Source organism: Colletotrichum aenigma, assembly GCF_013390185.1.
Source record: "Colletotrichum aenigma strain Cg56 chromosome Unknown KSG_Cg56_contig01, whole genome shotgun sequence".
Lineage (NCBI taxonomy): Eukaryota > Fungi > Ascomycota > Sordariomycetes > Glomerellales > Glomerellaceae > Colletotrichum > Colletotrichum aenigma.
In genome coordinates this window covers 2,827,049-2,849,560 of record NW_023500907.1, presented here as the reverse complement: position 1 = coordinate 2,849,560, position 22,512 = coordinate 2,827,049, and the positions used below count along the sequence as shown (strand labels likewise).

General features: G+C 54.9%; 7 protein-coding genes across 7 annotated transcripts; 3 read left to right on the top strand and 4 right to left on the bottom strand.

Moving 5' to 3' along the window:
- Positions 1-1,826: 1,826 nt before the first annotated feature.
- SCH9 (Serine/threonine-protein kinase SCH9) lies at positions 1,827-6,878 on the bottom strand (the record flags this gene model as incomplete). Its single annotated transcript, XM_037316026.1, has 4 exons — positions 1,827-3,270; positions 3,321-3,793; positions 4,412-4,541; positions 6,778-6,878. The coding sequence occupies 4 exons, from the start codon at positions 6,876-6,878 to the stop codon at positions 1,827-1,829; spliced, it is 2,148 nt and encodes a 715-aa protein (XP_037185628.1).
- Positions 6,879-13,217: 6,339 nt separating this feature from the next.
- Positions 13,218-13,976, top strand: CGCA056_v000764 (uncharacterized protein; the record flags this gene model as incomplete). The annotated part of the gene is made up of 2 exons (XM_037316025.1): positions 13,218-13,341; positions 13,405-13,976. The coding sequence occupies 2 exons, from the start codon at positions 13,218-13,220 to the stop codon at positions 13,974-13,976; spliced, it is 696 nt and encodes a 231-aa protein (XP_037185627.1).
- A 483-nt stretch (positions 13,977-14,459) lies between these two features.
- Positions 14,460-14,833, bottom strand: CGCA056_v000763 (uncharacterized protein; the record flags this gene model as incomplete). Its single annotated transcript, XM_037316024.1, has 2 exons — positions 14,460-14,587; positions 14,686-14,833. The coding sequence occupies 2 exons, from the start codon at positions 14,831-14,833 to the stop codon at positions 14,460-14,462; spliced, it is 276 nt and encodes a 91-aa protein (XP_037185622.1).
- An 893-nt stretch (positions 14,834-15,726) lies between these two features.
- CGCA056_v000762 (uncharacterized protein) lies at positions 15,727-16,679 on the top strand (the record flags this gene model as incomplete). Its single annotated transcript, XM_037316023.1, has 2 exons — positions 15,727-15,890; positions 16,004-16,679. 2 exons carry the CDS (start codon positions 15,727-15,729, stop codon positions 16,677-16,679), a joined length of 840 nt encoding a protein of 279 aa, XP_037185621.1.
- Positions 16,680-16,702: 23 nt separating this feature from the next.
- nar-1 (Cytosolic Fe-S cluster assembly factor nar-1) lies at positions 16,703-18,478 on the bottom strand (the record flags this gene model as incomplete). Its single annotated transcript, XM_037316022.1, has 1 exon — positions 16,703-18,478. One exon carries the CDS (start codon positions 18,476-18,478, stop codon positions 16,703-16,705), a length of 1,776 nt encoding a protein of 591 aa, XP_037185624.1.
- Positions 18,479-19,251: 773 nt separating this feature from the next.
- On the top strand, positions 19,252-19,930 carry CGCA056_v000760 (uncharacterized protein; the record flags this gene model as incomplete). Its single annotated transcript, XM_037316021.1, has 4 exons — positions 19,252-19,257; positions 19,313-19,436; positions 19,490-19,594; positions 19,647-19,930. The coding sequence occupies 4 exons, from the start codon at positions 19,252-19,254 to the stop codon at positions 19,928-19,930; spliced, it is 519 nt and encodes a 172-aa protein (XP_037185623.1).
- A 957-nt stretch (positions 19,931-20,887) lies between these two features.
- On the bottom strand, positions 20,888-22,085 carry iec1 (INO80 complex subunit 1; the record flags this gene model as incomplete). Its single annotated transcript, XM_037316020.1, has 2 exons — positions 20,888-21,504; positions 21,557-22,085. The coding sequence occupies 2 exons, from the start codon at positions 22,083-22,085 to the stop codon at positions 20,888-20,890; spliced, it is 1,146 nt and encodes a 381-aa protein (XP_037184519.1).
- Between the last annotated feature and the right edge of the window lie 427 nt (positions 22,086-22,512).

Here is a 22,512-nt window from a genome sequence, read left to right as displayed (position 1 = left end):
ACTTTTTTTACGTCCACACCCCAACGATAAAATTTATACGTCAACCGACCCGAAAGACTTTCCTCGTCTTCTTTTTATCTATCCTCCCCCGATGAACAAGAAAAAGTGCTTTTCTCTGCGACTCGAAGAAGGCTTGGATTGTCTTTCACCTGCCGCTTGCCGACGGACCGATGGAACGGGGAGAGCGTTGCTATGTTTTGAAACGAGAGAAAGAGAGGAGTGAGACAACGTTAGGAAACGAAGAGGAGAGGAAGGGGAAAACGAAGGGTAGGCGTGCTGGGAGGTGGTAATCCCGTGTATATTGTCCAACTGAACCTCGCTGGCTAGGAAATGCTATCAGCATACACTCATTTGCTTCTGTCCACGTCATACATGGCGCAAGTTTCCTTCCGTGCTATCTGCCCAAGTTTTTGCTCCCGATATCTTTGCATCGTTGGAGTTGACTGTCTGCCTCAAGACTGCCTCGAATTGCGTCTTGAGCACTTCACCCAGACATCAAAACACACCGGAGGGCATGTGGACCCGGAATCTTCCGGAACATCGTAGACAAGACAGTCGACACCCACAAACACCGACAACTCGACCACCGCGGAACAAGCCCAAGCATCGGAGGCATACGACAACCCTCGAATGTGTGCATAATCACTCGTCATCTTGCGCAGAGTCATTCTGAAGTGTTCCGTCAATGCAAACACACCCATCTAGCAACGGAGACAACAAACACAGCCAACGCTATCTATCGCTACGGATCCACAATCAACTTGTTTACTTCAATGCGTTGTTAATCTGAATCATCTCCCGAGTTCCTGCACTAGGTAGAGTCTGACGTCGTCTCGCAAAGCATTCTTAGAAAAGGGAGAAGGCCTCAACTCCTGTCTGGGAGATAAAAGTAGCAGCCAGTCCGGGATCAATTAATTCACATTAACATCGTTGTCTCGCTCTTCCGCACTCTAGCAGCCGCAGCATACAGAGACACATCATCCTCTACACAGGGCCCTCGCCCTCTCAGTCTTTTACACAGGCAGAGATGGTCATAGGGAACGGTTTCTGTCTCCTAAGCTAATTAAGTTCATTACAGACAGACGGCGCTTTCGTATTCCCTCCTTCCCCGTTTCCCAGTCTCTCTTTTCTCTTTCTCTTCCTCTGTTTCGTTTTTGAGATTGTGTCTGTTGCACATCTCTCTCAAGTCTTCTCGGAGTCAAAGCAGCAAAGAAACGCAGACTTCCCAGGTGGAATACGCAGCAGAGCCATGTAGGTTTGGCTCCCAAATTTCTTTCGCCCACTTCCTCCTCCATCAAACCCCCCGACTGCCGCAAGAGAAATCGCCTCGTTGTGTATTTTCGTTGAATCTCCTCGGGGGGAGCTCTGGAATGAACCTCAAAACATACATGCATGAAAGAGCAAGACGTCATGGAATGGAAGGGCGATTCAGAAACATTGCCAATGAAGAAAATAGTTCACCAATGTTTGAAAAACTGCCCCAGGTATCCAGAGTCTCAAGAAGCATAGTGTGTATAGGCGCTTCAATCAGCTTGGAAAACAGCATTCTCAAGGCCGATCCAGGTTCTCCCTCCCCCGCCAATATTCATCGCTCTGCCCAAAACGCCATGTACCGAATACACCCTTAATTATCACATGCAAAGTTGACCGCCCTTATGCACTGAATCCATGAATGTTCGTTTTTGACTTCGTGATGACGACCGTATGTGTGTGTGTGCCCCCGCGCGCGCATTTGTTTGCAAAGGAAACAGGCTGTGTGATGAACTTTTTCTCGTCCTCGAAATAGAACCAAAAAGATGGAACGGCTGACCAAAGCAACAACACCCTTAGACGTCAAAGTGGCCACCTCCAACCATTTGCTCGTCGTTGGTGGTTGTCCGGACAATGCCACTCATCCGGTTGCCTCTTTGGTTCATGTCTTCCAGGTCGTCCCAGTCGTCATCCTGGTGGTGCGAGTCGCGCATCTCTTCGTCATCGTATCGGTTCTTATCTCGCATATGATCGTCAAGGGCGCTCTCGTCAACAAAGGTGAAGCCCTGGAAGTTGGCCTGCACAGATGGCGAAAGGGGCGTGGATGTGGCAAAGCCCCTTGAAAGGGCTGCTGCCCGCTCATTCAGAGAGCCGTTGTTGTCCAGTGCATTGGTGAACTCAGGGTCGAAGTAGGACACGTCGGTAGCAGAGGTCAATTTGGGCTTGAATGGCGGGGTGATGAGCTTCTTAGCCAGGAGCTCCCAGTCAATGTCGCCAAAGAATGGGTGGCGCTTCAGCTCTTCAGCATCATCCGTGGCACCCAGGCGGTGCTTGGGGTTTCTGTTGAGCAGCCCCTTGACGAAGTTGCGACCCTCCTGCGACAGAGTGTCCCTTGGGAAGCGGACCTTGCCGAATGCGATGTTCTTATACATCTGCTGGGTGTCCTCCGCGTAGAAGGGGCTCCATCCACAGCACATCTCGAAAACAAGAACACCCAGAGACCAAAAGTCGACCATCTTGGTGTATCCTGACTCGTCGAGGAGCACTTCAGGGGCGAGGTATTCCGTCGTGCCGCAAAACGTGTTGGTGGTGTCGTTCTTGGTCAGATTCGCCTTGGACAGGCCGAAATCGCAGAGGGCAATGTGGCCATTGGCGTCCAAGAGAATGTTCTCCGGCTTCAAGTCTCGGTAGACAATGTCGTTGTTGTGCAAGTGCTGGATGGCCAAGATAAGCTCTGCGATATAGAACTTGGCTCTTCGCTCATCGAACCTGCCCTCCTTTTGCAAGTGCCAGAACAGCTCTCCTCCGGACATGTAGTCGGTCACCAGGTAGAGATCCGATGGTGTTTGGAAGGAGAACTTCAGACCTACGATGAAGGGTGAGTCTGACATGGCCGTCCGGACCAAAATGTTACGTTCGCCGACGGTATGGGCCACTTCTTTCTTCTGGACGATAACCTTCTTGGACAGGACCTTCATGGCGTAGATCCGTTCGGTATCCTTCTTGCGGACTTGGTAGACCTGCCCAAACGTTCCCTTTCCGATGAGCTTGAGAATCTGGAAGTCCTCAGGTCCGAAATGCTTCCTCTCCGTGCGGTGGTAGATGGCTTCAACATGGATTTCACCCGTCGGAGCGTTCTCGGCCATCGTGTCGGCGTGTCCCTTGAGCGCGTACCACCCACGAACCGGGTTATTAGAGTCCCTGTTCGCCTGGAAGTCGACATGACCAAGGAATTCCTCGCCATTCGCGCTGTGATCATAGACCGAAATATCCACCAGCATGTTGGAGTCGACAACGTCACTAGCTTGGGTTAGTCCTGGGATCATGGAAAGATTGTGATGCCAACTTACAACTCTGCTTCGGCGTCCCACTTGGGGCTAGTGAAGAAAAGCTTAGACTTGTTGCGGAACGTGTTGTAATCGGAAATGCTGGTGTTGCTGCTTTGTCGGCTACGCATGGGGATGGACATCGCCGGCCGTCCAGAGTCGCTTCCTTGCCTCTGGATCGGAATACCTCCCATGGACGGCGGCGGCAGGTTCACATGCTCCTCTTCCTCCTCAACAGAACGCGGACCTCCTGAGATGAGCTCGCTTCTCTGGAAGACAGCGACCACGTAGGGGTCTCTGGCACGCCTCAAGCCCTTCGCCTCAATAATCTTGATCGTGAGCTTTCCCTTCGCTGCAGGCACTTGAGCACCGGTTGAACCTCTGGGCGTTTGTGTACCACTAGGAGGAACCGTCTCATTACTGCTTCTTTTAGAGCTCGACCGCTCCTCAGAAGGCTGAGCAGCTGAAAGGGCTCGAGTGGGGGTTGGTGGTCCGCTCTTTATACCCGCGACTTGTGTTAGCTTCTTGAGCTGATCAAGTGAGGAAGAGTTGTCAAGGAAAGAGATTTCCTGCGCTGAACCGATCTGGGAATGTGTGGGAGACATTGGTGTTATGTTGGGTTTGGGGAGACTGGGATTGGATATGTGATGAGCATGCACTACTGATGTAGTGACCATGCTTGAGGGTTGCGACATGAGGGTGAGACTGCGGCACTTGGTCGATGAGAAGTCCGATGGGTGTTTTTGGAGCAACGGTCGCGCAGATGAGGATGCAGCGGACCGTCCGTCCCCGTACCACAATGACAGACTTCTCGTGGGACGTCCCATGGACGACCTTCGTGATATCGGCGGAGTCGGGTACTGATGAGTTCCCGGCAATGCCTGTGCCTTGGATGCAGTGTGTTGTGACGGAGCTCGCGGCGCGGGACGGGGGAGTGACGATGACGGGGATATTTGTTCAGAATCGCCACAGGGCACAGCAACCACTGAGCTGACCTGAGAGGCCGTCCCTTCCTTCTCGACTTGTTCGGTTGAGGGACCGGAAAGAGACTGCCCTCGCATAGAATCCGACGCGACAGGGGCAGATACAGAATTGTGAATAGAATCTGTACGAACCTGGCCGAAGTAGCTCATGATGCCCGGCAGGCGTTTGTCATGGAGGTCGGGCTGAGGAGTCGCCACACCGGAGCGGGGCGTGTCAAAGCCGATTTGATCCGCTCCATCATCGTCAGCCGGAGCGGCAGCCCTGTTTCGGTGGTCAACAGTGAGGTTCATCATCGTTGGCGTTGGTATGAGCGCAAAAGCATGCAATCTGCGTTGCGGATATAACACAACAGAGAAGAGACGAGCGCGCTGGGTAACGGAGCGAAAAGCGGAGGCGAATTTGAAGGACGGAGCTAGCTCATGACGGCTGCCAAGCCCATGTCCGGTCTGGTAGGGACAAGTGCAGTGTTGGAGACAGGTACTCGGAAGTAATGGTAACGAAGCGGAGAATAAGAGAGGTTTTTGGACATGTATTGCTTATGACGGAAAAGGACGGGGAAATTTTTTCGACCTTTTCGGCGCGGGTGGCCGCAAGGATGCCGTCGCAATAGCTACCCGGGTAGTGCGATTTGAGGGGGATGATGCAAAGGACCAAACGAGAGTTGTCGAATAGGAAAATAGGCAATGTGGACTTTCGTTCCGAGAACGCCCCGTGTCGCGTTGACTTGAGCGTCTTTGATCACTAGTCAAGGCCTTGCTCCGGGGGTCTTGGTGAGGACGATGGCGGGGCAATGTGCTGGGCGGTCGCGGACATGGAGGGGGGGAGAGGGGGGTAAAGATGGATGAGGGGGAAGTAGAGGGGCAGAGAGGTTGGAGGATAGAAGGAGCCGGATGCTGACTGGTGAACGAAGGCAAATTGGTACCACTACAAAGCTGCCACTGAGACCAATGTCGCTACTGCCGTTGCCGCTGCCGCTGGGCATTGGGCGAGTCAGGCCTCAACTATGATAAGCCTCTTGCAGCACTGGTACTGGCACTGGCTCTTGCACAAGTGGCCCCGTCTCGGCTCCTCTATTTGCAATTCTTAGTCCTGTTGCCGCACTGGCGGCCGAACCAAAGGTTCAGGTGGGCGTGGCGGCATGGGGTAAAGGTACCGCCGCACCACCGCACCGCACTGCAGGGCAGTTAAAGGTTGGTGAGGTAAGTGGTAGGCATGGCATGTAAGTAAGCAGGGGAAGGGTTGGGACGAGGGGTAATGCGGTGATTTGCATGTGCAAGAGGCTGTATTTGGTCGTGAGGGGGACCTGGAAGCGTCGTATATCACACGCGACATGGCCCTCACAGGAAAGCCAGCTGCAGACTACGACGCCCCCAAAGCCGTCAGGTAGGATTGTCCGGCGCCATCAATCAGAACGGGCGCGGGGGAGGGCTATGAAGAGGCAAACCAGAACAGAAGACGGGCTTAGACTAGATGCCATAGCCAAGGTACCTTAGCTTGACGAGGAGCCGTGGCGGTAGGAACAACCAACAACAGAGACGCAAATGCAAAACCAGACTTGAGCAAAGACGTGAATGCGCCTGCTGGTCTCGCAGATTTGCTTGCAGCCTCGGACGATTGTCCGGGATCGTCTGCGGTAGGCTGAAAGGGCCGTTGACGGCAGTCTGATGCCACCGGCACTAGCCAGAATGGGGAACTCCAGTCCTTCCCAAGCTCCAGGTGCGGGAACAAGCAATGGAGGTAGCAGTGGGTGGTGCGTGTCCCAAAAAGCTCCTCGTTCGCCAGTCACCCCTCCATCGCCACGCTTTTGGGTAGCATGTGTGTGCCGCGAAGACAAGCCGCAAGGAGGGGACAGCCTTTGAGATGGGAGGCTTATTATCAAGGGTCCAGTTCCAGGCCCAAGACCGACTCCGGCTTCAGACCAGGCACCGCAGCCGCGCTGTCATAAGAGAGAGCTTGCGAAAGAAGCCCTCATGACGCACACTGCGGAGGGCCAGATAATGAAGAATTGCAGAGACGAAGACGTCTGCCTGCCACTATGAAGAAACCCTTGTTGGATGCCACTTCCCCAGCTGGAGAGCAGTTACACAAACGGGGCAGGGGAGGGGAACCAATTAGGAAACGAAGAGCATGGCCGATATCAAGCGAATGGCGGACGAAGAGCGTCACAACTCAGACTCAGACTGGTCTGAAGGAGGCAAACTAGCATCCTAGGATTGATTAAGCCAGCTTCAAAGGCAGGCAAGACCACTGGGCTGGTGGGTGATGCTTTTCAGAACAGAAGGCTGAAAGGGTATTCTTTTTTGTGGGAAGACGAGAAATGCTGTGCAATGCGGCCGCAGCAAGGAGGGCCGAGGACACTGAAGGACAAAGCCCGTGGCAGATGCGAAAAGCAGAGCGCGGGTGCGACAGAGTTGTCGAAATCCGCATCGATCGGTGTATAGGGAAAGCAAGGCAAGGCAAGGCGGAAAGTAAGAACGGAATGGAAGAGTGCACTCACTTGGGGGTTGGGCCTGACATCATCATTGCCTGGGTCGCCCGCTTCAACAAGTCGAAGCCACCGGTGCTCGTGTTTGCATGTGCGCCCTCGGAGCCAGACATGGTGGGCTGCTAGTCTGCTGCTGCTGGCTGTCGGGGAATCCTGTGATGGTGGTGAAAGCGTAGAAGGAAGGCCTAGTCGAGGCAGAGGCCCAGATCCGTGGTGGGCGTCAAAACAGGCCAAGATATCGCAGCGTTGTCGGATCGATTGGTCGACGAAGAAGTTGCGCGGCAGTCGTGTGTGGGTGGATGACTGTCGCGCAAATCGGCGGCGGGAGCAGAGATGGTGTTCGGTGGTTGAGAGTGAGAAGGAAGGCGACAGTTCGGCGGTGGTGCGTGGTGCGTGGGTGTTGTGATTTTTTGGAGTTGGAATTGGAGACTTTTTTTTTTCCTTCCCGAACAGCCAGGAGGGGTGAGAAGTCAGGAAGTGGGATGGAGTGGAAGTCGGCGACCGCCCACTGCCTGACGACGGTGAGGAGGGTGTTGACTGTGTGCGTCCCTGTCGTGGGTGGTGTGTGCGTGGGAGTGGATGCAGGTGGGTGGAGGGAAGAGGGGAAATCGCGAGTGAGTCCAGGTGAGGCCTGTCGTAGCCACCTCACCTCAGTCTCTTGTCTTGCGCTGTTGCGTGTTGGCTGCTCCGGACTGGCTGGCCGGTGCTAGGGACAGCAGTGCTGGGTGGCTTGCGGTGTAGGTACTTTGAGACGGAGCGCTGGTATTTTGACAGAGCCCAGATGCCTTGGCAAGGTGCAGGCGAATGGGAGAGGCGGAGTGTGAGGTGCTGAATAGAATACTGGAGTCACTGATGTGGTGGTGGACTGGTGACTGTGTTCCGCAAGACGGTAAGGTCAGGTAAGGTAGAGCTGGCTGTCGTGTGGGAGTGGGGCGAAGGCGACAGCGCAACGCGAGGGAAGGCAATGGACTTGGCCCAAGGCCCGAATATGCCAGGGAGTCTGGGATGCGACCGTCCAGTGAGAGTGCAGCTGCCCCGGTGGGCGGATCGTGAAGTGGCACCGCGGGCGGAGGAGGGTTCGTGGTTCGTACGGAGGGGACCCGATGTTGTTAGGTTGGCTGGGGACCTGAAAGAGTCGGGTTTGCAGCTCGAGGATGGTTGGATGTAAGTGTCTGACGGACGGCAAAATCTGATGCCTGGCGGCGATATGAGATGGCTCCTGCCGTCAGGTCGGTGCCTGGTGCAGGTGGTGCTGGGGCGAATGGAGAGGTTTTAAGAAGGAAAGTAGCCAGGGGATATCACTACCCGCGTGCCTGTTAAGGCAATAGAAGGCAAGGTAGGTATCCAGGCGTCCAATTCGAACCCAAGGGGACCAAGCCTCAGGTTGACGATGCCATGTGCGAGTCCAACCAAAAAAAAGCCTGAATCGACATGGAAAGAGCGGCCGGCGGCCAAAGATATGGAACTCCACAATTGGGTTGCCTTTCCTTCCACTTCCAGCACACTGCAACAGCGGAGCCGCCCTGTGCGCCAGATGCCTTTAGCCCTGTCCAGTGCCGTCAGCCCGGCATGCCTTGCTCAGCACTCCGAGGTTGACGGCAAGACGGGAAGGGGGGGAAGGAGAGTACCTGCCTGCCTGTGCCTTTCAATGCTCCTTCCATCTCAACAGCCTCAACAGCCTGCCCGGACTGCATTCCACAAATCAACGGCAAGTCGATGGTCAGGTCTGGGCTGCTCTGGCCTTTTCCCCAGGTACACCTACCTTTACCCGACTTTCAGGTGGTTATCAATACGCAGCTTCCATTTTGATAACTGCATCCCGTTCCCGTCCCTGATAGCAGTCGGAGAAGCAATAGATCCATGTTGCTAATTGCAATTGTTGCCACCCATAATTGATTTTCTCTGCCCGTTCCCTCCTCTCATCCCGCGTCAACCCGCATCAACCAGACTCGCCCCGTTTGTTCCTCTACTTCCCTCCTCTCCTCTCCCGTTGCGTCCCCCGCCTTTCGTCTCCTCTTCGCGAGCATAACGCGGTAGTAGCTCATGCCCACCCAAGCAGCCATGACACATGGTCGCGTACCCAGGTACCCCTAACCCGTCAAAGTGCCTCCTGCCTCCTTTTTCGACCTCTCGCAACCGGTGCCTTCGCCAAGCCAAAGTATCTCGTGTCCCAAGCTAAGTCAGTCAGTCGAAATGTCCCAGGTCTGGTCTTCTGCCGCGTCCCAGTCCGGCTAGGCTTACTTCATTTCAGAGTCCCAATGTTCCAGATGACTTTCTAGAACGGACCGAACTCGCCGTCGAAGCAATGAATTACCACCGCAGCCCTGTTTGAGCGAGCTTTAAGCCGCAACCGACTGGCCAATATTTTACGTACAGCCCCGAGCTGAAAGAGTCTTCGTCATTGCTTTCCATGCAGCTTGTACTACATCGAAAAGGACCTTGGGAAATCATCGATATCCTCCGGTTACCTAGTCGTGTGGGGGCCATGCTACGGCTCCCCTCCGAAACCGCCGATTGATAGGATCCTCTCGGGATACCGACCCCGCCAGCGGGACATTCCTTTCCTAGGGTATCCGTCCGTCGACATGGGCGAAAACCGCGGGGGTGGGTTGGCGGTCGATTCGGTTGACAAGGTGGATGAGTCAAGCCGACAACCAAAATGAGAAACCAACATCAACTTGGAACGAGGCATTGGCTGCCACCAACAGGATTCCTTACGTCTCTGGAAATCGAGACACTTCATGCCGTTGCTTTTCTCACACTCGCCTGCAGCAAATGATTGCCTTTGCCGAGCCAAGAGGCGGTTCTGCAATCTCTGCACCGGCTTGCCCACCCGTTCGCCCCCAAGTCTTGTCCGCAGCTACCTGCTCGACCTGAAATACCAAGTCCATCTGCTGGGTTCTGGCTAAGAATACGCCGCAAATCATTGTCAGGATCTGGAATGTCTCGGAACGGCCCTCGCCAATTGTACTTGACCCCTGTTTTAACTGCCTCCATCAATGCAAAAATCGACATCAGCCAGCAACATCCAGGCGAGTACGAGCTGCAACTGCGCTCAGCTCTGCGACTATCAGACACCATTGGCCGTGTTCCCGCTCTTGGTTCTCGCGTGTCCAAATTCGGTCTGATTTTGCCCCCCTTGCTCGGGGTAACGAGCTTGCTTTTGAAAGAAAGCGCGCCCCTGCGATATTGGCTACATAGTCTACCCTATCAACTTTCAAGATCCGGGGTTCATGTTCTTACTCGGCCGGCCGGCATGCCTGTAATACCACACAATCCTTTTTACAGGTTTACCAATTGACCGGCTTCGCCATATCACGGCCTGCAGCTGAGGTAAGAAAAGGATTCTCAAGCTGACTAACTCTCTTGCCCCAAGGAGACGAGGTTCAGGTTAGATCAGGATACACGAAGAGCGCAGGCCCAACGAATGTAGCAAAGCAACTCAGCACTTGCAGATTCAACGGATGCACGCCAGTCCGGGAACAAGCGCTTACGTTCTGCTGTGCCTCTTTCCCCCGTACTTGTCCGGCTTTACACGGACACAACCACCTCTAGCGGTATGGCTGAGCAGCAGCTTGTAACTGCGTAAGGGCGTGCGACGTGAGTTGATTAGATACCCCAACTTGCGAGTCTGGTCTCTGCAGCGATCTGTCTGCGGGCCGCTATCTGATGGAAGTATCAGTACCGACACTAACGATTGCAACCTCGTGCTTACTTGGGAGGCCCTGCGAACCGCAGCTTGACGTACCATACCAAGATGCCCGCGCCATGATTCAGAGACGTTGCCAACTTACAACTCCGCCGTTTCCCCCACGCACGGCGCAAGATGGAAGCCGGCGTGCAATAAGCGACAATCCTCCCCCGCCGTTCATCTGCTGTGGAGCAGCCGTCCCGCTGCTACGTAACTGGTGGAATCCACTACGTCAACCGCTCTCTCCACGTCCCTCGTCCTCCCACTCAACACGGGGGCCTTCCAACTCTGTCCCCATCCGATCCGACGTAGCCCAGCGTTCGAGACATGGCGGTTTTGCGTCAACGAGTCATTAGACTCAACGTGCACACCACGATTAATTAGTGTATTGCCATGGTTCCAACCGGGCTTGAACACCACAAGCTCGACTAACGTAGCAGTCCACAAGAAACATGGAACCTGGCCAAGGTCATCATCAATCACTATTCGCGATGCGCCCACGCAGCGTCAGGGTAACTTCATGTCAACGTCCAATGACGACCGACGTCTCCAAAGCATGAAGGTTTTGGTCTCCCCGAGTCACATGGTTGACATGTTCCCAACAAGACCGCTCAATGCAGCAATTCTGCAGTGAGTCACCGATACTTATTGGTCAATGCCAGGTACAACTGCACGAACCGCAGCTCCCCTTGTGCTACTGTACAGTTTCTGTAAAGCTCCTGTACACCCAAAGTTTCTTCTGTCCACACACCACACGCACCTCGCTGCGCAAGAGTGCGCGTCTCTCAATGTTTCGCAACCCCAACCCCGAGCAATCCTCGTCCGAAGAATCCTCGACCCGACCCGCCGGATCTGCAACTCTCCAATCCCGCGCTGCCTCCGTTGACAAGAAGAAGGTTACTGTCCAATCTTCGAACCGAGTTCCTCTCAGCTTCCACTCCTACCCTCCCCCTCCTCGGATACCACATGCCGAAGAACCTTCGTTTGTTCTCGTACGACCCTTCGTGCGTCTCGAGCTCCCCCTCTCTCACATGAATAGAAATGAATCAATCTCAAGCGGGGAAAACACTTTGCTGGGGACAAGTTTGACAAAGCTTCATGCCCAGAACGCAAGGTTCAAACATGGCACCGCAAGATTACCTGTTGGACTCCGGGGGAAATGGCAAGCTCCAATGGATGGTACCCCAGCTTGCTTGTGAAGCTATGCACCTAGACGCAATACCAGCGTCGATCCATCCGCATTCTGCCGATGAGGGGTAGCTCCATTGCCATGTGCATCCCTCAAACACGATATAGACGAACCTGCCAGAAAGGGATATCTTGGCATTCAGCGACGAATCCCGAGCTCGGCCCTGCCTCGGGTCTGCAGAACGTGCCGACTCGATGGTTTGACAGGTCAGTTGAAGACGTACCCGGGGCTGGCTCTGGTTGGTCACATTCAGCAATGTCCCATTTGTTAATTGTGAATCACGCCGGCGGTGTCTTGTTGAATTAAATTGGACTTGGTGAATCCAAGCCTTTAGCTGTCATGCAGTCGAGTCTGGCAACTTCAGTGGGAGTTGGTCACGCCAGTCGATGCGTCGGCCAACCGAATGTCCTACATTCTATCGACATAGATCCATTTCTGTGTTGTGTTCTATGAGCTCTTGTTGATTATCATTCGGAAACATGTTGACTATTGGAGTCGTGGGTTACAGGTAGAAGTTCCTGGGACATATCTACAGCCGCGCAGTGAGGGGAGAACCGCCCATGGAAATGTAAATGAAACGCAACAATTGAACTTGTGTAAAACCGGCTGCCATGGTCTTTGAAACTTTGTGTTTTGAAAACATATTACACCGTCCAGATCCGCGTTATACTACTCGGTCTTTCAACTTCAATGCTAAGAGTCAACTTGGATTTGGGTCAAGGCCGCCAAACACAACACGACTATGTGACTCGAGGAACTACATAGCCACGCTACCTTTCTCCGTGGTAGAAAACCTACGAAGAAAGGCGACCATCGAAGCCTGAGGAAGGACGTTTGGTTTCGGCTCCTTTGTTTCAACGGCCAATTTGTGTAGAAACTTGAATGGAATCCTCGTCTGAGACTCAAAGAGGTGTAGGCTGCAGTAATAATACCAAAATATCACTGGAGACAAGCACCTTGTGTAGGGTCAAAGGTGCGGTGATCAATCACAAAGTCTTTGTTTGGGTGCGGGAGGTCGCGATTGGGACAGTACCGGTGAATGTCGCAGAGCGGACGACCGAGGTTGCGCCCTTCCACCTCTTGTCCATCTCACCTTTCCCATCCATTCACATTCAGTCCAATACCTTTACATCAACTGCCTCTCGTCTGAATTCTACTCACAAGTTGAAAAGTCCAGTTACCAGGTGACACATATTTCGGTGAATCAGTCGAACTGAGTTTGGTCAATCGCTGGTTATATGCACCCTTTTGAAGGACATCTATAGGTTCTCAACACCACCTTGATGCCAGAGGAATCTCCGAAGCGCAAGCATAACAATTTTCCAATCAGGAACATACCTATTTAATAGCACGATCAATCCAGGAACCGAGGAGTCAATTCATCTTTTCTATCCCTCACAAAAACCCAATTGGATACATCCGCAGGCACAGTTCAGGAACAGACAACCATCTCCTTTTGAAACACACAACTACACTGCATACCCAACCAAGTCTACAACATCACAACTACACACCCAACCGCTCCAAACAACCACACATATCATGATGGACACTGCAACCACCTCAGCTAACATGGCCGCTGTCAATGACCCCATGGACCTCGACTTGGGTGACAGCCCTGCCAATCTGAGCAACGAGACCGTTGCCCGTAAAACCCCCAAGATCATCGTCACGAAGTCGGGCTCCAAAAAACAAGGTACGCTCAGGAACCAGGAACCACATCCCGTTTCAAAGTCAATCCATGCCAACAACGCAATAGACAACAAGACCCTGCGCGCCACCAATCCCCAGCGCGTTACCAAGGCCCAGAATACCAGCAAGCTCGAGCACAAAATTGCCAAGCGCCGCTCTCGATACCTTGAGGCCCGTAAGGCCGTCGAGACCCTCACAACTACCCCTCCCAGCTCCGACGTCTCTGACTCCGAGCTGTCAACCACCAAGGCCCAGCGTACTCTTGCCGAGCGCCGCTCTCGGTACCTTGAGGCCCTTGAGGAGTGGGCCCTCCCATTCACACCTCCCAGCTCCGATGTGTCTGACTCTGACGACGAGCTGTCAACCACCAAGCTGGAGGATGAGACCACGGCCACAACCACCCCCGGCACCGGCGACATTGCCCAGGTGACACCGTGCACCCCCCCTTCCGAGGACGTCAAGTTCCTCGTCAACCCCAAGATTGTTCTCCACGGAGAGACCTTCCGCTGGAACAAGATCAGCGACGGCATCTACCAGAAGGCCGATGTGCTCAAGAAACCCAAGATCATCCTCCACACGGCGACCTTCCGCTGGGAGAAGCTCAGCGACGGCACCTACATGAAGGTCAACAGGGTTTAGAAGCCCACACCCCGCATCGTCTTCATCCACCGCAAGTGATCCGGCTTAGCTTCAATGGGCCGGGCATTTCATGAAGGCTGCGAGGGGCTGTAGGATAATTATTGGGATAACATGGAGTTATCGAGATTCTTCTTTTTACTGGCGTTCGCCTAGGCGCTAGTTGGTATAGATGGAGGCATAGGAAAGGCGTTTGAGATACCCACGGAGTTGCAGGTCAGACCGGAGACCCTTTTGGAAATTGTTTATGAGCACGACGTTGAGAAGCACACCCTTGAGAGCAAAGAGGTGTTTAGGATACCAGTCTGTCTTTATAGGCCAAAAACTTTCCCCCGTCAATCACTCTTTTGATTTGGACGTCGACAAGCCACAGGCACGGCCCAGACGGGTTGTGGGTCGAAATAGTGTAGGATATGGAAATCAAAGATTGGAAACCAAAGATGTTGCTTTATTGTGAAGTTGATGTGAGCTCGCCCCTAGTATCTGTTAAAGAATCTGTGCCCTGCGCTCTCCAAGTATCTGGCCAATCTTCCTCTCAAACTCTGGCGAAGACGTCTTGGGGTTGTTCCGGACATCAGGCGTCTTTCTAGGGAGCAAAGGATCGGGGAAGTGCTCTGCCATGAGAAGTCAGCATCATTCAGTCGTGAGCGCCAAACACGTGCATCATGTCTCCTGCATTGAGTCAGCACCCACAAGGAAGGCTACTACTCACTGGGATCGAAGCGCTGGTCGACGAGCTTAGCCTTGACGGACTCGCACTCGTCCCTGAACTTCTTGTTGTTCCAGTTGGCGGCCTTCTCGTCCCCGGCGCTGCCTCCCGCCTCCGGCCCAGGGGTCTGGATCGCGGAGGTGGCTGCCATGTTCCTTGTTGTAGATACCCCGATGGATGGAATCCTTCCTTGTAACCATCCATTAGACTATTGCCAACATATGATTACCACGAGTTTAAATGGCATGCTTACTTTACCGTGCTCGCTCACTCACTGCCCGATTCGGCGATCGTCCTGCGCCAAGAGGAGGATGCCCAGACCTTTTTGTTTCCGAGATCTAGGAAGCTTCAAGAGACAGATGAATAAATGCACAATAGTTTAGAGAAAAGGCCGTCGAACAAGTATTGATAACTACATCACACTTTCCAAGGCCGTGTTGGGGTATATGAGTCTCCGCCCTGCTTATGCAGTCCAGAGTAAGCTTGCCAAAGTCATTGCGAATGAGTGGGATGGGGGACGTCGTTCTCGTCACACACAGACACAGCCAGACACGGGCCCGGGCAACCCCACCATTCCAGGGTGTTTCCAAGATCCGATGCAGCGCCTGCTGACGCCCACCCTTGCAACTGCCCCTCCACACAGTTCCCTGGAGAAGGGGTACTTCCTACCAAGCCAAATTGGCTGTGTGCACACAAGTTTCTCTTGGGTCCATCTCCGCGGTCAAGTTAGCCCAAAGAAAAAAAAATAACGACTCCGTTCAAGGAACCGCCGAGCCTAGGGGTGCCCGTCAACTTCATCCCACCTTTTTCCGCGTCGGACCCTACATCAAACGTCAGACACCTTGACGTCTTCCTTCTCATCCACCTTCAGCCTCGAGGATATACCGATGCTGCCACATTAGTTATTATACGATTTGCCTTCTCACGGTCTACCCAAGCTTCTCTCCTCTCCCTGACCACCTTGCAAGCCTCTGTTCCTAAGGCGGCTCGCGACATTTCGACGGCATATCACATCTATACGGCACCAACGTACGAACCGCCAAGATGGTCAAGAAGGGCGCTGCTTCCAACGCATGGGAGGATGACTGGGAGACCCAAGCCGACAGGCTCGACGACCAGCCGCAGCAATCTGAGCCTCAGGTTCCGCTCAGCAAGGCAGAGCGCCTGGCCCGGCACGCCGAGTCGAATCGCAAGCTGTGGGAAGAAGCGTACGTCTGTCCAGGCCATATTTCCCTCCATTGCAGCCTGAATCCACGAAGCCCTTACGCTTCCACGCCCCCAATGCCTGCGGGACAACTAGCTAACCCTCACCACCGAACAGCGACTCTCCAACACCCCTACACTTCATTGACTCTCAGCCTTCCGTCCCCCTGGCTACCGGCTTCAAGCCCCAAGTCAAGGTCCTCAGCCGCAAGCCCGCACCGCAAATGATCGGACGGCGCGACCCCGTAACCGGCCTCTCCCAGCTCTCCCTTGCCGATGACGATGACGACAAGGCAGCCGAGAAGAAGCCGCAGCTCACGCCAGAAGAAATTAGGGCGAAGCAACAGCGCGAACTCGAGGAGAAGCAACGTCGATACGAGGAGGCCCGCGCAAAGATCTTTGGGGAATCGAACCCTTCCTCTGGCGCCTCGAGCCCAGGGACCGTCACGCCGCCTAGAGGGCCAGGCGATGGTGGCAGAGGCAGCCAGCGCGGCAGGGGCCGTGGCCGTGGAGGTGGTCACAGAGGAAACTCGAGCAGGCAGGAAGACAGACGACCCGTCAGTAGGCCTGACGCGGGCCGATCCGAAAGCGGCCGCGAGCTCTACGACCCCAATTTCGCCCCCAGAGGAGGCGTCTCTTTGCAGAAACGTGGAGGAGATTCTGGTCACCAGTCTGGATGGTCGACACCTAGGGACGACGACCAACCGCGACAAGCAATCAGATCACCACGCGGGCCGGATGGGAGTGGAAGAGGAGGGTTTGGCTTTGCCAACAGAGGCACCAGAGAAGGTTGAATTACTATGCTAAGACGACAAATCTACCAGCCTCCGCCAATCTTGCCCGCCAACTGGATGACGCGCTCCGTCTCGGTCGCCTTGTCCTTGCCTACGTCGCTAATCACCTCGCGGTACGTGGTGAGCGCCAGTCTACCCAAGTCTATGCCAGTCATGTCCGCCCAATGCGCCAGGGTATCTCGAATGTAAGAAGGCGAAATTCCATCGACAATATCTGCTCGACTCTCACCATTTTGAGAGACGACCTCTTCGCCGTCTGAGTCCTCGGCCGAAAAGTAAGCTTCGTCAACCTCGGCAAGGAAGTCCTTTTGCTCCAGCGGACCGGGCTTAGTGGCAAAGCCCTTGCGTTCGACGATGATGGGATCGTCAACCTTGATCTGACCACCACCGTTGGTACAGCCGCCCGGGCAGGCCATCACCTCGACATAGGCATACTCGAGGCCCGCAGGCTTGCCGTTGGGTCGCCTTGCGGCACCGAATGCCTTGCCGCCAGGCAAACGAGATGGTCGTGCTGGCTTCAGTTTGCGCACCAGATTTTGGATATTACGGAAGCCGTAATACCTGGCGGCCTTGAAAATCGGGTCTCCTGTGGAGGATGCGACGATGTACTCAGTAACATCGGCATTGCGTCCACGGATTGTTTGGATTTGGGAGTTGGGGTGCTTGGAAGCCACCGTTTGGAGAGTAAAATAGAGGTTACCGCCTGACGAGCCCGCCGCCTGAGAGGAGCGGTGGGCCGCATGTCGCGGGAAAAGGAACTTATCCAGGCGGGCGTCAGGGAAAGTTGCGCGTTGGAGGTTGGGGTTACTCCGGGGGAGGTCAAAGAAATTGAAGCCTCTTGATTCCGCGAGCATCAGAACCTCCTTGCTAGTGATGACACAGTCGACGTCGCGAACCCCGCGCCCTGGTTTGCCGTCTCCCGCCCACACCGTGTCCGTGAGCTCCTCGCGACTGGCCTCCAGCTTCTTGTCAAAGCACGGCATAACAGCCAGGTGCCAGATCCTGCTCGGCGGGATCCCGAGCTTCTTGCTCAGCGTAGTCTTGAGTAGCGTGCCCATCAAAGCCTGCGGCGACTTCACCCGCGACAGGTGCGGGAGGACGTAGGGGTGCGTCTTCTCGGCATAGCAGACCCATCCAGGGCACGAGGACGTGAGGATCGGCTTCGTCGGAGCAGACGCTGGCGCAGCAGCGTTCTCAGCACCGGCACCACCAAGGACCTCATCCGCGCCGATCACCAGACACGCCTCGCGCGCGACGTTGGTGTCCACGACCCATGTGAAGCCGTTATTCCACTTGCCCCCGCGCGCGAGCCCCTCCGGCCCGCTGAGGAGCCCATCCAGCATGTGTCCGGCCTCCTTCTCGGTGGCGCCCCCGCCGACGGCGGCAGCCAGGCTGGCGCGGGTCTGCGGCGAGACGCTCGCGACGAAGAGGCGCCTGCTCTCGTCCTCGAGGCCGTCGACGCGGAACTGGCCGCTCTCGTCGGGGCCGACAATGCGCAGCGCGGGGCCGAAGTCGAGGGTGTTGAGGACCTCAGTGTGCGACTGCATGCTCACGAGCACGGCCTCGGCGGAGGTGACGCAGCCGGAGCAGGCGAGGCAGTCTGTCAGGGAGATCTCGGCGGGCGCGGCGGCGGCGGCGGAGCCGTTGGCGGGTTGGCCGTCGAGGATTACTTCGTGCTCGAGGGACGCGTCTTGAGGCGGGGTGGGCGGCGCGGCGGGGAGGGTTTCGATTGGTTTGATGCAGGCGACGCCCGGACTGATGAAGTCGTTGAGGTCGTCTGCGGAGAGGATTGCGCTCATTGCGCCGGCTTCGGGTTCGAGATCGTGTGGAAGAGGAGGTGTTGGTTGTGTCGAGATCGCGGGGTAGATTTTCTCTTTGGTTTGGAAGTGTGACGCACGAGGAGGCCTCCTCAATGTAGAGAGAGGATGGGAGTGAGGCCGCTTTTTGTCATGTGCTTGCTAATGCAAAGAGGGTCGTCGGTGCCCCTTGTCTTTTGTCTTTACGTCTTGCTAATTCCTCAGCGAATCCGGAAATGCGTAATTGGGCGGAGGTGATTAGCAGAGAATGGTAGAATCGGCGTGTGTGATTGCAAATCAGTCTCCCACCACTGGATTGGGGGAGGGGAATCTGACAGTGGGTGCAGTGCAGTCACGGTCGGGTCACAGCGCTGGATTGCCCGCATGCGAAATCGGCCCTGTGGGTGGCGGATTGGGAAGAAAAGTTTAGTGGAGTTGAGCCCCGCGGCATCGGCCGGCATGAGGCACCCTGGGGAGGCAGAGAGTGACAAGAGGGGTTCTTCAGGCGGTGCGACGCGGTGACAGGGAGCCTGGTCCTGTACGTGTTCGCCCCATGCCCAGCTGGGAGACGGGCTGGCAGGGGGAGGGGGACGCGCGCGCAGCGTCTCTTCCGGGCCGTGTCTCCAGTCCAATGACGTCGCTGGAAGTATATACGTACGTTGTTAGCTGAAGTCGCCTCAATTGATAACTTCAAGAGAGCTTCATGTAATTTGTAAGAACTTGCTGCTACTGTCCCAAACACACTCAATTTAGGCACTGGTTTCCCACTATTCACAATGGACGTAAGTGACAACTCATCCGCGGCCACAGACACCTGCTGATCACAACCTGCAACAGGCGGTATCAAGCTATAGCTTCGGAAACCTAGGCTGGCTCTCCATGCAGGCCATCCCGCTCATCATCTGGCCGAGATTCATCGGGAACCTCCTCCGTCCCGATGACTACCAGGCCGCTGCTACCTGTAAGCCTTATCCGTATCCATTCCAGGAGCCCAGCACTGATCAAATATCTCAGCTCTCGAGGACTACTTTGCTCGATCCCTCGGCTTCGCCCTTCTCACTCTGGGCCTCCTGGTGGTGTGTCTCTCGGGAGCAGTTCCCCTGACATCCGAAGATCAAAGTCAGTCCCTCTTGTTTTCTAGCCCTTCAATGGAATACTTACACACAATCAGCACCTCAAGGAACGATATCACCGTACGCCAACGCCGCAGTGGTCCTCACATCACTTCACCACGCCTCCGCCGCCTTTTACTGCTACAGCCGGTACCTCAGATCTGACCAGACGGCCTTCGTCCTGGGTTGCCTGGGCAGCACCGTCTTTGCCGTGTTCGGGTTGTACTGCCTCATGTTCGCCGGTGACAAGTCGCGCCGGAGCAAGAAGGGCTACGATAAGGACACGAGCTCGTTCCCTTTCAAGAACGCCGAGTCGTACAAGTCGAAGAAGAAGGGCCTGTAGGGACAGTCATGCGTCTTATGACAGCGTTCCTATGTGGCGCGCTGTAGAGAAAATGAGAGATCTAGAGCACTGCATATACCTGGGCCTGATGTATAACCTTTGCCCGATGTAGTGAGTTCATGTCGAACTGAGGGACCCATCACCTAGATTTTGCCTTCAACGGCAGCCATGCAGGCACCATGTGCAGATAGCAAATTACTGCTTGTTCACTCAAAAAAGGTTCTTCTAGTGTACAATACGCCAAACGCCCCTTTCTTAGCCCGCAAACCCATTTCCTCAGACACCCAAAGCCCACTCAGAGAGGTGCAACGAGCATGTACGTTGCTCTCTATATTCTTTGTGGAACCACTTCGAAATCAAATTAGACCTCTCTGGCCCACGTGTCTGGTTTCCTTATCGACTGACCGCAGGCATCTTCATATCCCCATCTTCTTGCTTACAGAATCTCAGAATCCGCCATATCATTCTTCTGTAGACCTTAACAGACATCTATGAGATAATGGAAGGCGGAGTCTTTGGGTGTTTATATCTTGTCGTGCGGCCGTCAATGCGCCTATCAGGCGTCAAACCCATATTGCAAGCCCAACCGCGCTTAACACAATGAGTGCAAACATCGTCGTCGAGGGCGGAAGAGCACCGTATCTTCCATTTTCTGCAGCCATCGCAGGTCCTTGGGGCTAGGAACATTCGCCAGCTCTTGGTCTTCGGTGTGACGGGTCCCTCGCAGACTTGTGGGTGTTCCATAGCCAGATAACCGAGAGAGTATTCATTTCCGCAAGAGCGACAGGGAACCTTCGGCTTGCCCTTGTCCAGATGGGTTCTTGGAAAGTTGCCCGTCTCGTTGTCATCGCTCTCGTCAACGCTCTCATTTTGAGCCTCGCCATCCTCGTCATCGCCTTTGCTTCCGTACCCCCCATCTGAGCCATCCAGGTGACTCTTTGAAGTGCATTGGTGGTTCTAACTGGTTGCTGCGACTTCGGACTTGGTTCCGTTCGCCAGCGTCTCTTCGGCCGGTGATGCTTTACGAGATTCCGCGCCATCGCCGTTTGTAGCAGCTGTCTCCTGGCTCTCGATGACTCCTGAAAGCTGTACATCTGCGGCCCCAGAAAGTACTGCCGCTTTGCGCTTGTGCCAGTCGACCTCGCTCTGAACAACTTGGGACAGCAGGACCTCTTTCTCTCTCCACTGGTCCTTGTACTGCTCTTCCCAGTACTTGACCTCTTCTGCAAGATTCGCTGTTTCTTCTTGCGCCCACTTGACTTGATGTCTGCAAAGCGTGTAGAGCCTTTCGAGAGGCATGTCCAGCTCTTGCTTGGTGAAGCCAAGTTCCTCGGTCATTGGTGTGAACAGATCGGCCGAAAGCTCATCATCGTCTGCGCCGTCATCAATGGCATCATCCTGACCAGCGGCATGTGATTGGGGAGTCTTGAGAATAATCTTGAGCTTGCCCTTGCCTGTGGGACCTGCCTGCATCGACTTGGGTACAGGGTCGGAGGGACGAAGGGCTTCTGTCTCGTGGACGGTTCGCATGTGCTTCGCCAGGGCATCGGATCTGGTAAACGAGCGATCGCATTCTGTGGTCAAGTCAGTTGATGGTCTGCATGGCACTCGACGAGATGAACGTACCTGGGAGGTAGCAGTAGAAGGGCTTCTCCCTGGTGTGGGAGCGCATGTGTGCCTTCAACGCGTAGCCACTTGCGTGGGCCATGCTCTTTCTGTTGCATCCGTTCCATTCGCAGGTATACTTCTTCTGACGACTCTCAATATGGTCGTTGTGGATATGCTCGACCAACTTGTCCATGTTGCCGAGGTCACCCGCGTCGCAGCCTTCCCATGCGCAGAAAGTGACCTGCTCTTGGAAGTCCTCTTCGTCGAGTCTAGCATTGATGGGCGAGCTGGGAATGTCACCAGATGTATCCGAAGAGACGTCTGACAGGCCCTCGAGAGGGTCAGCCTCGGCTTCGGGCTCATGCTCGGGCTCAGGCTCCTGGACTGGTGCAGGCGCAGGGGATGTCGTTGAGGTTGCTCCTAGTCTCTGTCGCTTCGAAGGTCTGAGAAGGGATTCATCCTCATAATCGTGAGCTTCGTTGTCAGAAGCGTCCGTGTTATCCATGGAGGAAAGAGGCGACTCGGGCGGTGTAGAATGGCGCGCCATTGTGTGCTGTTTGATGCCAAAAAAGCTCTTTCGAAGGATGCAGAAAACAGTACCAAGTGGTATGTGATGGCCGCGTGAGATTAATTTTAGGGTGAAGAGGATGGACTGTGTTCCTTGTAGTTGTGCTGATGAAATTGAAACTCGCAGCAAGAGACAAAGCTGCTCGTGCAGAGATGAAAAAGAGCCCAGCACCAAAGCAATTGCTGGGGAAAAGTCACGTCAGTCGAAAGGGTGCTCCTGGCAACCTTAATGGTGTTTGCGCCTGCACCTGGATCGCGACGACCGTGGCTCACGGAGCTCACCCAGTGGGTCCAGTCCTTCCCAGCTGCGAATTTCCGGGGCGATTCTACCAGCTGGGGAGCAGGTGGCAGACTTCCCCTTGCCAGTGTCGGACACTCAGCTGCCAGGCACCCACGACGCAGCCCAG